The sequence below is a fragment of the Bos grunniens genome, chromosome 16 (genome assembly GCF_055505025.1).
Source record: "Bos grunniens cultivar Pamir isolate PY7600 chromosome 16, Bosgru_T2T1.0, whole genome shotgun sequence".
Taxonomy (NCBI): domain Eukaryota; kingdom Metazoa; phylum Chordata; class Mammalia; order Artiodactyla; family Bovidae; genus Bos; species Bos grunniens.
Genome location: NC_141180.1, coordinates 28,634,630 through 28,649,527, shown reverse-complemented (window position 1 = coordinate 28,649,527; position 14,898 = coordinate 28,634,630). Strand labels below are relative to the sequence as shown.

General features: G+C 52.5%; 1 protein-coding gene across 4 annotated transcripts in view; it reads right to left on the bottom strand.

The window, feature by feature from the left end:
• KAZN (kazrin, periplakin interacting protein) overlaps window positions 1-14,898 on the bottom strand; it is a 1,338,251-nt gene that overhangs the window by 54,085 nt on the left and 1,269,268 nt on the right. For 3 of the 4 annotated variants that reach the window (XM_086343804.1, XM_086343802.1, XM_086343803.1), the window contains 4 exons: window positions 14,120-14,290; window positions 5,803-5,992; window positions 3,594-3,724; window positions 630-680 (listed from right to left, as the gene is read on the bottom strand). In XM_086343804.1, coding sequence (XP_086199930.1) covers window positions 630-680; window positions 3,594-3,724; window positions 5,803-5,992; window positions 14,120-14,290 — 543 coding nt within the window. The remainder of the gene's footprint in view (window positions 1-629; window positions 681-3,593; window positions 3,725-5,802; window positions 5,993-14,119; window positions 14,291-14,898) is intronic. The other variant, XM_086343801.1, reaches the window with a different exon arrangement.

Genomic DNA, 14,898 nt, shown 5'->3' with positions numbered 1-14,898 from the left:
CAAAGATGCAGGACAGTGCTATTGGTCAAAAAGGTGGAGGTTAGAGTAATGGTTCCTCAAACCACATCAGAATTACCTTAATTCCAGTCACCTTCCCCACACCCCAGCCTGGCAGATTAGAATCTCTAGGGTGAAGGGCCTAGGAATCTGCAATAGGAAAATCTTCACTGGCAGACCCTGGTGCCGACAAGCAGTCCAGAAGACCAGCATGTGGGAACCCCAGGATGAGAGAGTTGACCTTGGAGAACTCCTCTGAGCCTCATATCCATGTTTTCCTCCCTACAGCCCCTTTCTCACTCTTAAGATAGTGTACTGAAATGTTAAAAGTGAATTTTAAAAAGTTTCCTGGAGCAAGAGGTCCAAAGAGCCCAAGGCTCAACAGGGCTGCATGGAGGATGTGGGATGCTCTTAGTAGGTCCACAGGTCTGGAAGAGGACGTAACAGGGCAAACCCAGGCACTGAGCCCAGCTCTTGCACCAACCCACGTGACTGAGGTTGTGGCTTAACTTCTCTCTGCCCTGGGTGCCCATGTATGGATGTGGGAATGCTGAGGGCCCAGGGGAACAAGTGAAGTCACGGTCAAGAAAGGGTGCAGGGAGGGCCTGAGTGGCCAGGCAAGGTACACCTACCTGTACAATGGGGTTGTGCAGGTTCTTCTGAACTGGGCCGGGACTGTCGCCCTGTAGCCAAAGGAGAGGAGGAAGATGAAACAGCGGAGACACACAACATATGAGAACAGAGGTGGCCCGTGGAGCATGGGCTTTTCCGTGGAAGGAAGTCATCCCTGAGGGACTGCCCTGCCTCTGGGGAATCCGCCCTCCACCCGAAAGTAGACACTTGCCAACGGCTCAGTCATGGCACCTCGGGTTCATGGAGATGCTGCCTGGACCAGGGATCCTGGCCAGAGGGCCCTGAGGGGATCTGCCTGTTCTGGCTTCTTGACCCCTATTACCCTCTGACCAACATATCTGTCACTCAAAGGCTTTCAAGTTCCTCTCCTAATTGACCCACTGAGTTAAAACTGGAAGTTGGTTACACTTGGTGCTTTTCCTAAAGAAGTATAACTTTACAGAAAAGCACAAAAATAAAGAATTTTGGGACAGGAAGACTTGTAAGACTATGCAGCCTCTTATTAATATTTCCCCCACGAATAACACAATAAATGTCTTCTTGTGTGGAGGGGCAGACAAGGCTCATTAGCCTGATTTACAGATACACAGAGAGGTTCCAGACAGTCCAACATTATAAAGCTAATTAAAACCAGAGCTACAACTCAAATTCAAGACCATCTGTTTTTTTCTTGGTCTAGTGCTCCTTCCTCTGGGTATGCAAAAGCCCTCATCATATCCCAGAATCAGTCTGCCCTGCCTGGGGTAGGGGCACAGATCACTGGGATCACAAAAGTCATTACTAGGGTGACTTCTGGTGCTCATTTCCAGAATTGCTAGTAAAAGGCAAGAAACAAACCACGTGTCACGTGAGTGAATGTCCATCTTCTCCAGCCTCTCTGTGCTGAGTTCCCACCTCTGCTCTAAGTAAGTGACCAGAGCATGAAAGGATGGGGGTTGCTTATTCCAGGCCAGGCTGTTCTTGCAGGTATCAGGTCAGATGCCTGAGAACAGAGCTACACCTGGAGCTATTTTCAGGTTCTTCCTGGCTTACCTGTATGCACATATGTTGAGATGGGGGATGAAGGTGGTTGAGGGAGGGCAGGGATGGAACAAACAGTAGTTTAGTCTTTAGTCCCATCTCAAGGTTTGCAAACAGAATCTATCTATCTGCCAGGCAGCTAAGGTAGGTTGGTTCTGTGTAAGGCCATCTTTGCCAAATGTATGGGTGAGAGAATGAGGCTAGAGCCCACTGAAATACCCACATACAGACTGGCTTATCACAGCACCCACCGCCTAGCAGCAGGGCCCTGTGTAGTGAGCTTGGGAATAAACATGCCAGACCTGCCCTCTGTAGCAGCAGGTTATGTGCCAAGGCCAAGTTGTGCAAAAGGCTAGATCTGAGCCAAATGCAATTCAGAGGCCTTTAAAGAACACTTTCTGCAGGGTGGATTTCCCAGTGGCATTTTGACTGTCAAAGCCCCATTGGGAAGGCAAAATATGGCCCTTGGGAAGGTGGTCTTATTTGAGGTGTGCTCAGATACTACAGGGTATCTGGCCCACACTAAGAATGCACGGCAGTGCTGGCTGTAGGTATACCTCAGCACTGACTCCTCAGAAAGACAGTAATGTCAGAGGCCCCTCTACCGGCCAAACCTTCCTTGCCTTGGCTCTGCAAGGACAGCCTTTATCACCAGAATTCTCTCCTGGGAACAAGAGAAGAACAGATTGCTTCCTTCAAGCCCCGGTGAAAACAGAATCCCAGTCCTGAGTGGGATTCAGGCCCCCTCCCCATCCTCATGTGGCTTCAAGAGGCCCCGGCCAGCAGTCTCTGTCACCCACACCACCAGGCTGAGGCAACTCATTTCAAGTTTAGTCTTAGCTATTAAGTGCTTTTTATTGTTACTATAGATTTGGAAAAAAAAATTGCTTCCATTATGATTACTAATATAGAAAAGTTACTGATTTTTATCAATTGATATTGTACCAGTACTGATATATACTTCTCATTATTAGTGTAATGACTTCAGGTTATTCTCTTGAGGTTTTCCAGGTAGATAATCACCCCACCGGCAAGCAATAGTTATTCTGTCTTCCTCTCCCACTATATCCACCTCATTTCTTTTTTATTATCCATCTCACTGGTTAATAGAACAACATAAACTGAGTCTTTGAGAAAGCTTGTCCATGCATTTGAAGACCTGACGCTGCTGTGTCTTTAGGAGATGGCAGGGGAGCCCCAGGGATTATCAACCACATGATGGAACAAATAGGAAAAGTGATCCCCGTATCCTGATCCCAGTGTTTCATGTTCGAGCCTCGATGTGGAGGCTTCCTGTCCTCAGACGCTTGACCCACCTGCCTTTGTTCACCACCCCCATTCCTGGGAAGCCTGTCTCCCCACCAGTCATCAAGAGTTAGGTGGCTACTGACCTGCACCTCTTGGTAGCTGGGACTCAGTATACAATCAAAAAGCATGTGATCGAGTAAGCAAAGCAAACAAACTTAGAACAAATTCACTGGATGCCTCTCCAGAAGCAAAACATGCAAATACTCCCGGAGATTAAAAAAAAAGTCTGGCTGATTCCTGGATGAAGGACCAAGAGCTGGTTCTACAGGGAAATGGGAGTGGTGGTGGTGGTGAGATCCCGAGCTCGGAAGGTAGTCTGGGAGGAGACGCCCATGGTCCCAGACACAGCCCACCACAGGTAAGCCCAGGCTGCTCAGCCCCTGTGGCCGACCCAGGCCCGCCTTCCTCTGGATTTTCCTCGCCCTCCCGGACACAAGGAGCCAACAGGCCTCATTTCTTTCTCTCCCCACATCCATCTCTTCTTGCAAAAGGAAAGAACAGAACAGGAAATGCCTCCGCCAGAATGCTCCCTGGGTGGACGAGAGGAAACAGCGGGTAGGTCTTCACCCCTCCACCCCCACCTCTGAGGTTTCCAGGGGGGCCCACGGCCCGGGCCCTGCGGCTGCTGGCCTTACGTTGCAGAGGGAGTGTGTCCGGTGTCGGGGGGAGTTGATGTCGCTTGGCGTGGACGACCGGTCGCCTTCGGCGGCAGATGCGTCGGAGATGACAGAGGGCTGCCGGGAGTGGCACGGGCTCACCCTGACCGCTGGAAAGCAGGGACAGTTGGTGAGTGGGGGAGGGAGAGGATATCCGTGGCTTCACTGCCTTGCAGGTTGTTCCACCCATTATACAGATGGGAGCACTGAGACATATAGAAGAGACTTGCCCCGCTCTCCACCCCTCTATTCCACAGTCCCACACATCACCAGAGAGCTGCTGCTGGCAAGAATCTCCAGTCCCTGGATCCAATAGGCCCCCTCCTAACCAGGATGAAGAGAAGAGCAAAGTTTGCAGGCACCTTGGTGATTGTTTTTCACAATGCTCCCACTGCCTGGATGTTACCTAGACCTGGTGCAATCCTAATAGCTGGTCAATACCAGCTTCCCAAGCAAGAAGCCTTGAAGCCACCACTGGCTCCTCTTTCCCTCTCATTCCATCACCCCAGCCAATCAGCAGCAGCACCTCCAAACACAGCTGTAAATCTGGCCACTTCTCTCTAGCCCCACCACCACTACCCTAGCCCAGGTCACCACTGTCTCTTGCCTAGAAGACCATGGCAGTCTCCCAGATGGCCTCCACTCCTCACTGCAGTGAGAGCCAGGCAACTGGTCTCACTTTACCTGGGGGTAGAAATGCAGTCCTCCCGCAAGCGAAGGGATTCAGCCCTGCCCACCTCCACCCAGCCTCAGCTCATGTCACACCAGCTTTCGGATGGTGCCCAACATGCACTCTTTCCCTCTTGCCTCAGCCTTCCCCAGTCCTGCTGCCCATAGGGCACATTCTCATCCTTCAAGTCTCAGACTGACCTGAGAGAAACCTCTCCCTACCCAATTATCAGCTCTCCCTACTGTCTTTTTTTTCCCATCAAAGCACCTGCTTTCTGTTGATTTCTCTCCCTGAACTAAGATCTGTAATCATACTTTGTCAATTTAGTTACATGTGTTTTCTGTCTTTACACCTACAATGCCAGCTTGATGAGGGCTGGCATTCTGGGTTTCTTATCCATGTCCAACCCCAGAACTCATGGTACCTGGCATGTAGTAGGTGCTCAGTTAATAGCAGCTGAATGCCTATAAGCCCACCAGAGTCCCTCCAGCAGATCGCTCTCCTGGCTGTAGGCGCTGGCCCTGGAGGGAGGAAGCACTTACTGCTGGACAAGACTGAGGGCCTATGGTGTGCAGGCGGCGCCTGCAGTGAGGGCTGTGCTACTGAGAGGCGATCCTTGCTGCCAGGGGCCCTATGGAGGAGTGGGTGGGGTAGGGTGGGGTGGGTGCCTTTGGAGTCAGAAGCTTGGGTTCCTAGCTAGGTGACAGCAGGAACCACAGGCTCCAGAAGCCAGCTGCCTGTCTCCAATCTGCACCTGTCACATAAATGCCACTCACAGGAGGGACAAAAAAAATGGAGCCAAGTGTGCTGCAGATGTGCAGAGGGGTTCGGCGTTTGTACTGTAGCTGGTGGGTCTAGATGTTGACTAGAGGCTGAGCCCTTCTCCCCACCAGTGCCTGGAGCAAACATCCCTAACATTTATTTCTAACCTCCCCACACATCCAGTGATTACCTGGAGCTGTCAATCAAGGGAGTCTCACTATCTCCTCCGCCAAAGGATGCCCATGTGATCCAGACGGGAGGATCAGGGTGTCCACGGCCTGACACTGTGATTGGTCCAGGGGTGGGCATATGACCTGGATGGCCAATCAGTGTAACCACTCCCTAGACACAGTGATTGGTTTGGATATAGGCATGTCACCCTGGCTGGCCTATCAGAGTCCTTCTTTGGGATTTACTATACACACTGAGAAAGATTTCTCTTAAGAGTTTAGAGCCGCAGGGGCCCTAAAAGCCAGAAACTGCTGGAAACTGTTTTCTGCTTTGTGGCAAGAGGTAGTCTAAAGATGAGGCCAAATGTAGGCAGGCAGAGCTGAGAGATGGAGCGAGTCAGACCCAGATATTATCTGAACCTTGGTAGCCAGCTACACTTGAGGTCCATCACTCTGATTTTTCAGTTACCCTGAGCCATGGCCTTTGCCCCACACACCCCCAAAAGCAGAGACAGTGTGTAAAGAGGATGCTCGCCTCCTGAGATGCCTCCACAGCCATGGCTGGGCTAGGTTGGGCTGGACTCACCTTGCCGGTCCGCAGGGTGGGGGGGATGTGAATGGTAGAGAGTCTGCTGGCTCTGTCGGATGGCTGCAGTCAGCGGGAGGTCTGCCTGCACCACCCACTCCTGGTTGCCATTAAGCACCGTCTCGCCGGGCATGGCGAGTGAATGCCGCTTGGGGACGTCCTTGGTCAGTGTGGCTAAGGACTGCTTGGCCTGGAGAGAGAGCCGGGGAACAGGAAGAAGACCATGTGATCAAGGGGACTCCTCTCCACCTACTGCTGGGCCATCACCCACCATCCTGAGAAAGCCAGGCATCTGACACACCAGGGCATGTCCAGCTCTGCACCACCTGCCAATCAGCACATCACCTAGGGTGTGCTCTGGGGTTACTTATCCCTTAGTTCCTGCTGACACACAGTCAGACCACAAAGGGGGATGGAGGACACACTTAGCACCCATTCTCTTGGTTTCTCTAAGGACCAGCTGGGATTTGAATGAGATGGTAAGAAAGTGGTGTTTTGCCTCTTTTCCTTTGTGCTAAGTTGCTTTAGTCATGTCCGACTCTTTGCGACCCCATGGACTGTAGCCCACCAGACTCCTCTGTCCATGGGATTCTCCAAGCAAGAATACTGGAGTGGGTTACCATGCCCTCCTTCCTGACCCTTTATCCCCTTCAGTTCAGTTCAGTCGCTCAGTCATGTCCGACTCTTTGCGACCCCACGAATTGCAGCACGCCAGGCCTCCCTGTCCATCACCAACTCCCGGAGTTCACTCAGACTCACGTCCATCGAGTTGGTGATGCCATCCAGCCATCTCATCCTGTTATCCCCTTACCTCCTCTCAAATTCAACCTGTGATGGCTCCTTCACAAGGTTCTATGCAACACAGGCTGGGAACAGGGCAGACCCTCAGCCTGGCTCCCAGGATTCCATGAGAACACGTGAGAAACAAGGAAGCCCGGGACACAGGTGTGGGGCTGAGTTTGGGCAGATGAACAGTCAGACAGCTCTTCCTTTCTCTGTCTCCTGACTGAAGTTATGGACCTTTGGGCTAGCTTTGGGTCAGCTCCCCACCAGGGTATAGGGGGTCTTATTAGAAGTTGTCCCAAATTATTCAGGGGAGAAAAGGGTACATATTAGAAAAGTATTAATGTGTACTTTCCATCATATTCAACTTCTGCTTCCCCACTTACTCCCCAGGCTCATGCCAGGGGAGGGGCCCATGGGCTGTAACTGAGAACAAATGGCAGAGCCACCGTGAGTGCTGGCTTTGCCCCTAATATGAACACAGATGAAATGGAAAGACTTCATCTCATCTTTCTCCTAGCTCCAGAACTTTCCATACCCCAAGACCCTGGGCTCCTCCAGGCAGAGAAAGACAGTCCAGCTGAGAAATGAAGTCCTTAGCCTAAAGCCTGATACAGCCTCATCACATTGACCAGCTGTGTTATTTTAGATAAATCACTGCCTTCTCTGAGCCTCAGTTTCCCTATCTGTGTAATGAAAAGCTTGGACCAATCTTTAGGGCTCTCTGTAGCTTGGATACTCCAGGAGTCTATGAAATCACTCCCCTTCCACTGCCAGCCCCCAGGGAATATAAACCCCCTTGGCAAAGAGAGGCTGAGTTGAAGGAGTCAGCTCCTCATCCACCAGCCAGGTAATAATCTCTACCTGGTTTAGAAAACTGTCATGTGCTCAAGTGTAACAGCCCTGGGTCTCAAGCAGGGAGTGCAGGATTAGCTGTGCTTGCCGGAGGAGAAATTAGAGGTTAAGTAACTTCTCCAGGAGTGCACAGCAGGTACGATGTCAAAGTTGGGCCCCAAGCCTGGGAGCCCCATGGTTGTCTATGGTACCCACTCTCCTCTGGGGCAAGGAAATAACCAGCACAAGTGAGGCAGCCTCTGAATCCATGAGGCAGAGAGTAGGGTTTGGCTGGTCACCACGGGATCCCCAGCACCTGGCTTGGGGCTGGGCACAACGAGCGAAGCACTCAGGAAAACTGCAGAGGGAGTGGAAGCAGGTCTCTGCCACGTCCAGGCAGACAGCCCAGGGAATCTGTGCTGTTCACTTACTACAGGAACAATGGAGCAATCCTTTTACTGAAGGAAGGAGCCAGGCCGGCTGTGTCTTGGAGCTGCCACGTGCCTGCAGCAGGCCCACCAGCATCATGGACTCGTTTCCTGGACCAGCGCGCCTCACTGGGGACCACATCTGCTCTCCCCTCCAGGTGTCTGTGCGCCTGGCCTCCCAGCCCTCCATCCTGGCTCTGCTCTGTGTAGTTGGCTGCCCCACTCCCTGGCTTCCTTCTGCCCAATCCATCTTGGCTGCCAGACGGGTGGACGCTGGGGGGAAGCGAGCGCCCGTTCAGTCTGCCATCAGCGCTAACTCTCAGCTCTGCCCTCTTGCAAACACCCCCAGCCACGCACATGGAAAGCACAGGCAAGTCCAAGTCATCCCCTGAAATAAGCAGCCCCTTGAGGCAGCGTAGAAAGAGGCCTGGGCAGGACCACTCTCCTGTCCCCACCTGGCTTCCTTCTCCCAGGTGGAGCCTCACCTCTGTCTAGGCCTGAGAGCAGCACCTTCTGTGAATAACTCAGCAGGCCACTTGGCATTATTACGGCCTGACAATGTGGAGGAGCCTACCTTTAGTCCTGCAGGACGGGGCGGGTGTGTCTGTGAGTTCTGAGCACCGGAACCTGTGACAAACTGTCCACTCATGAGTTTAAATTTCCAAGACTGAGCAAAACAGAGATGTGAAGTGCAGATGAGGCACATAGTCTAACTTAAAATACTTGCATTTACACACACACTCACTCTCTCTCTCTCGCTGCTGCACTGGATCATTTCTTTTTTTTTGGTGGCAATCTGCACATTTCTCTACTAATCTCCTCCATTGAATGCAGTTCAACACTAGGAGCTCGCTCTTCTCTCTGAGCCTACACGCCCTGCTGGGCACCCTGAACCCACAGTTTTGAGCTCCTGGGAACCAGTGAATTGGCTCAAACACCCTCATGTGACAAAAGTCAGACAGAACATGGTACAAACTCCATTTCTATTATTTGACTTGCTGTGTGATCTGGAGCAAGGTACTCCACCACCCTGAGCCTCAGGGTCTTCACAGTAAGATGGGGAACTGAGAGGGATCATTGTCTGTGAGTGCACCCCCTGGAGTTGTGCGACAAGGCAGCCTAGTATAGCACCTTGGAGCCTGGGCTCTGGGATCCGACAGCCTGGATCTGAGCCCAGCTCTGCCACTTCCTAGCTGCGGGATCCTGGGAGAGGCCCCTCGCCTGCGCCTTCACACCCTTGTCTGTCTGATGAGGAAACATGGTTGCTATGGAGAGCACTTGGCCTATGGTTTAAAAAAAAAGGCTCAATAAATGTCAGTGACTGTTATTATGAAACAGTTTCTACTTCACAAGTAGGAGTCAGACATGGAATAATTCACAGGAAGGCCCAGGATACTGTCTGGTTTGCTGTCCAACAGTAGCAGGCTGTTAGGATTATTTATGCCTCTGTGAGATTGGATAATCCAGGAAGCAGAAGGGAAGAGGAGTGTGGAGCCCTGCCCTCCTCTCCCTCAGGTTCCTGCCTGAAGGCCAGGCTGTGTTTCCAGTCAGAGAGTTGGCCTGACTGTGAGGGATGCTGTGAGTGAGGCTCACTGGCTTATCAAGGGATCTGTGCTTGTTGAGGGGCTTCCCAGGTGGCACCGGTGGTAAAGAACCCACCTGCCAATGCAGGAGACGTAAGAGACGAGGATTTGATCCCTGGGTAGGGAAGATCCCTGGAGGAGGGCATGCCAACCTACTCCAGTATTCTTGCTTGGAGAACTCCATGGACAGAGGGGCCTGGCAGGCCACAGTCCAGAGGGTTGCACGGAGTCGGACACGACTTAAGCGACTTAGCATGCACGCATGCCAATTCAGGAGACATAAGAGGCGTGGATTTGATCCCCGGGTGTGGGATATCTCTCCCGCCAAAGCCTGGGAGGATTTCAGGGCAGGAACACTTGAACCAAACATGAGAAGGTCATGCTCGGATGGATTCCAGCTGCATAAAAGCTGCTTTTGCACTAAAGAGTCATCATGTTGGCTACAAGTGGACTTGACGACCGTCTTCCTGGGCTTACTCACTGCGACCCTGTCCCAGATCTCAGGATGTGGTGGCAGTGGGTCCAGCGTGGAGGCACCAGAATGAGCTGATAAGGCAATACTGGGTCCACACCTTCTCCAACCAACCCACAGGGTGGAGAGAGGCCCTATGGGGGACAACGTCAGGCTTGGGCAGGCTCTGACCCTCACATGTGTGGCTGGGGGGTCTGAGCTCAGGCCTAGTGCTCGGAGCTGGCTGTGGGCAAGGGCTGGTCTGCTGGGCCAGGATGGCCGTGGTCCAGGGCTGGGAGGTTTGCTGTGTGGCCAGGCTGATTTCCTTAGAGGGAAGGCAGGGGTGGCGCCAACCCCGAGCACAGCTGTTAAAAAGGAACCAAAACCACCCTTATCCCCATTTTTCACATGTGAGGGAACTGAGGCCCAGGCCATTCAAGGTCACACAATGACTGGCTAGTAGACAGGACATGAGAATCCACAACTCTTCATCTCGGGGTGGCCTGAGGACAGGATGGTCTCCAACATCAGTAAGAACAGCTAACGTTCACTGATGGTGGATGGTGAGCCTACCTTCATCCCTCATCACCGCACCTCACAATCACCCTAGGAGGAAGGTCTTATACACATGGACACAGGCTCGGAAAGTTAAGTCACTTGTCAAAGGTCACACAGCCAGAAAATGCAGGACCCAAACTGGGACTGTGTTAGAACTGAACAACCAGGGTGCAAACAGATGCTGAGACGAGGGAATCCCATACTCCATTCTCGAGAAACATCCTGCTCTACAGAGGAGTGGTTCTCACCAGGGTGAATCCTCTCCCCATCCAGGGAACTCTGGGAAATGCCTGGAGACTTTCGCGTAGTTGGCAGGTGCTACTGGTGTCTAGTAGGTGGAGGCCGGGGATGGGTATTGTTGCACACCCAACAGTGCATGGGATGGCCCCACCAGAGACTTCTCTGACCCCAAATGTCAACAGTGTGGGGGGTGAGAAGCCTTGATTACAGTGTACATAGTAAACTTAAGAACTGTTTCCTGTTTTGGAGAAGCAGTGTTGATACAAAACAAAAGTCTAGGCCACCAGGAACCAGGCTCCGGGGGAACGGCCTTGCAGCTGGGACGGGTGGGGGGAAGCCTGTGACTGCTGGGCTGGCAGCCCCGTCTCCGGCCTGCTCGATGATAAGAGGGGGTGTCTCCTCCAGGCCAGCACCTGGGCGTCCTTTCAGAGGCCTCCCATCACGGAGCGCGAGGACTGCCGGACTCCCAGCTCTGCCTCTCAATTCTCTGGTCAGCTCTGGGTGAGCATCCTGCATGCCAGACCTGTTTCCACATCTGTGAAATGGGCACAGTAAGAATATACAGCTCACTGGAGTGACTGAGTGTTCTGGAATTAGATAGTGGTGATGGTTGTACAACTTTGTGAACACACTAAAAACCACTAAATTGTACATCATAAAAGGATGAATTTTATGGTATGTGACTAGTATTGCAATAAAATAGCATGCTGAACAGTTTTTAAATTAACAAAACCACCACCACAGGGTGGTCCCATGGAGCCAGTGTGTCTACAGAGGGGAAACTGCTCCTTGGGTGGGAATGCCGAGTTTGGCCAAGAGTTGTTATCAGGAGATGTCCCCTCCCCAAGGGTGGGAGCCTCAGGTGCTGTCACCAAACACCAAGAGAGGTGTTCATTTCTTGGGAAGCTGTATCTCTGACTCTTTCTTACTCAAGTGAAGCGGCCCTTTTCAGCTGCATAGGGTGTGTGGAGAGACCCAGCGGAGGCTGGGTAGGGGAGGGACGATGCCTAATTTGGGACAGGGCCTGCTCGCCCCTCACCTGGCAGCTGCCTCAGGCCTTCAGTGTTGTGGGCAGGTCACTTAATGAAATTATCCATCACTGGTGCCATAGCCAGAACTCCTAGAGCAGGAATAAGCAGGTGACCCCAGATGGGCCATGTGGCTATCCTGTACTGGATCGGACTTTTAAAAACTGAAGTGAAATTCAGAGGACAAAGGGTACAGGTTCATCCTCCTGGCAGGGGTCACTGAGCAGACCATTCCAGATGGAATCCTGGGTTCCCCACCGGCTGCAGCTGCCTTGGCTTTGGCCCATTTCCAAGCTGACCCTCTACTTTCCCATTGCACCTGTGAGCTCTTGACTTCCTTCCAGTGCACCCTGTATGCTCGAACTAGCCAGAGCTGCTTTCTGTTGCTTACAACACAAGGACTTGGGGCGCACATGCAGGGAAAGTGCCTTCCATCTGCTCTCGACCTGGCCAGCAGTGCAGTGAGGGAAGCCAGACAACACTGACCGGAGTCGGCAGTCTTGGAGGCCTCTAGGCTGTGAAATTCTGCAACAGAGGGGACCTCCAGGGAAGCGGACACACCAACAACACGGGGATTGTCATGGGCTGTGTTGATGTGACAGCAAACCCACCACCTTGATCTGCAAATATTCACCTCTCTATTCATATTTAGCAGAGAGGTGTGATGCTGGCCAGAGGGAGGAGGCAAGAGCCTAAGTGCCACTGGCCTTAGGTTCTTAGAATCAAAGCAGGCTGAGTCATCTGGGCATGGTAAGAGTGGAAGTAGAGGTGAGCTGGCTCCTAATCCTGAAAGACACCAGAGTTCCCCAGGATGCCTGCAGCTAGTGGTCCATGGCGATATGGACCCATCTGTCCATCCACAGGACACCAGGAAGACGTGGCAGAATAGCAGTCTTGTCTCACGCTGAGCCCCCTTCCTAGATCTACAACTTGAAAGGTTTTTGTCTGGTCTGCATGTGGCAGCAGGGCCGCCAGCACCACTGACCCCACCGGTGGGAAGATCCCAGAGACCTGGCAGCTGGAACTTCCGCTAGCCTGGGCAGCTCTCACCACTAGGGGTCAGCATTGGACATGGAGACTCAGGACGCAGAGGGTGGGATTGGTCCCAAGAAGTGGCCATGGATCCTGACCTATCCTGGGTGACCCCTGGTCCTGAAAGAAGCGACTATTTAAAATCTTCCTGTTTTCATATCATCACTGACCATGTACAGGAGTGGCTAAGTGCTTCTCTTGCAGTATTTCATCGAAACCCTCACCAGAGCCCTATAGAGTATATGCAGGCTCCTCTGTCCATGGAATTCTCCAGGCAAGAATATTGGAGTGGGTTGTCATTTCTTTTTCCAGGGAATCTTCCTGACCCAGGGATTGAACCCAGGTCTCCTGCATTTCAGGCAGATTGTTTACTGTCTGAGCCACTGGGAAAACCATGGACTATATGCAGGTATCCCTACTGACACCTGAGGGAGCTGAGAGCCAGAAGGGTGAAGGGTTCTGCCCAAGGTCACACCGCTAGAAAGCAATGGAGGCTGTATTTGAACCCAGAGCCCATGGCAGCAACCACTGTTAGCTGGCATCAGTGCTCTCCAGGAGAACACTGAGTTCTGGCTAAGAGCCAGGTGGGACTTCCCCAGGTCCTGTCCCAGGAATTCCCCTCCACACTCTCCTCCCATCCACCACTGCATTAAGCCTCTGGTAGTTTCAAGGGCTTTAAACCACGAGGTCCCAGGACTTGCTCAAACACCTGGTGAGAAGGGAGGGTGGAATAAAGATCCTCACCCCCACCCCAGGGCCAGGTAAAGGTCACGGAAGCTCAGAGAAGTTCAGTGAGCAGCCCAAGGTCACACAGGAGAAGGTAGAACAGAACTCCAGGGCTCTGGACCTTGGTTCTATTGCCCGACCAGGCTGGAAAACACCACCTAGACTCTATCTCCACAGGCAGGCTGCACCTCTCCGAGGAAAACATAGTGTTTGGAAGTATTCTGAAGGATTGTTTTAGGTTAGGAAAAAAAAATAACATTTTTTTCCCTTGAGGATCCAAGCAATAAGAAAATAGGGTAGAAAAATAGGGAGGAAAAAAAAAAGGAAATAGAAGCCACTTCTGATCTTACTACCCAGAGATAACCATTATTAATTTTTTGGTGTTTTTCCTCCCAAGTGTTAGTGGATTGTCTCTCAGCATTCCCACATGTCTGGCCCCAGGCAGGCAGATGGAAGGAAGGCTGTGTGGTTGACAAGGAAAAAAAGCAGAGAGAGCATCCCAGGTCCCGCCCCCTGCCTTAGTCCCGCCCCTCCAGACTCCCACGTGAACCCACCAGCAAGCCTTGTCTCCCAGCACCTCCTGCTCCCAGAACGTGACATCACTTCCGGCAGGTGCCCCACCCAGCCTGTGTGGGCGAAGGGGCGGGGTCTCACCATGGCCAGCTCCGCCTCCAGCTCCTTCATCCGGTTGTCCTTGAGGTCCAGCTGGGAGCGCAGTGCTGTGGCGTGGTCCGTGGCCTCCTTGGCTTGGCGCCGCAGCTCCCACTTCTCGCGCTCCAGCAGGTCCTTCTCCTTAGCCAGAGCTTTCACGGCATCCTCGCTTTCCTGCGGGGAGAGGCCAGCATTACCAGGGGCATGGGTGGGGCCAACCTTTGGCCAGGAGATGCCCAGAGGCCCTTGACCCCTGGACTAGTAGAACGTGCGGGGGTGGGGGCGGGGGTCCCCCATGCTCGGGGCCTGGAGGAAGAAAGCCCTGGGTTCAAGCCAGTCTCTGCCACACACTAGCTGGGAGACTGGAACAGAGACGAACCATTAGTAGATGCTCAGCCATTATTTTTTAGTGGATAAATGAGCAAACGAATGTCATGCATAAGTTCTTTTAACTCAAGTCTTTGTTTGTCCGTATTTGAAATGGGGGCAGGGAATCAACACTACTCTATCAAAAAACTGTTATAAAGATTAAATGACTCCATGTGAAGGAAATAGTCAAACGGAGTCTGATAAAGGGTCAACAGTGGGTTTGGGCTTGGTCCTCTGTTCTATTGTTTGGTAATGTGTATGTCACGGGAAAACTGACAGAGGAGACATCTACAGCCCGGCCACCTTGGCTGCCATGGGGCCCTGTCACCATCCTACAAGGTCACAGCTGATGACGGGACAGGTTGGATCCCCAGCTAGCTGGGGTGTCTGACTGCAGGGCAGTCTTCTGCCCT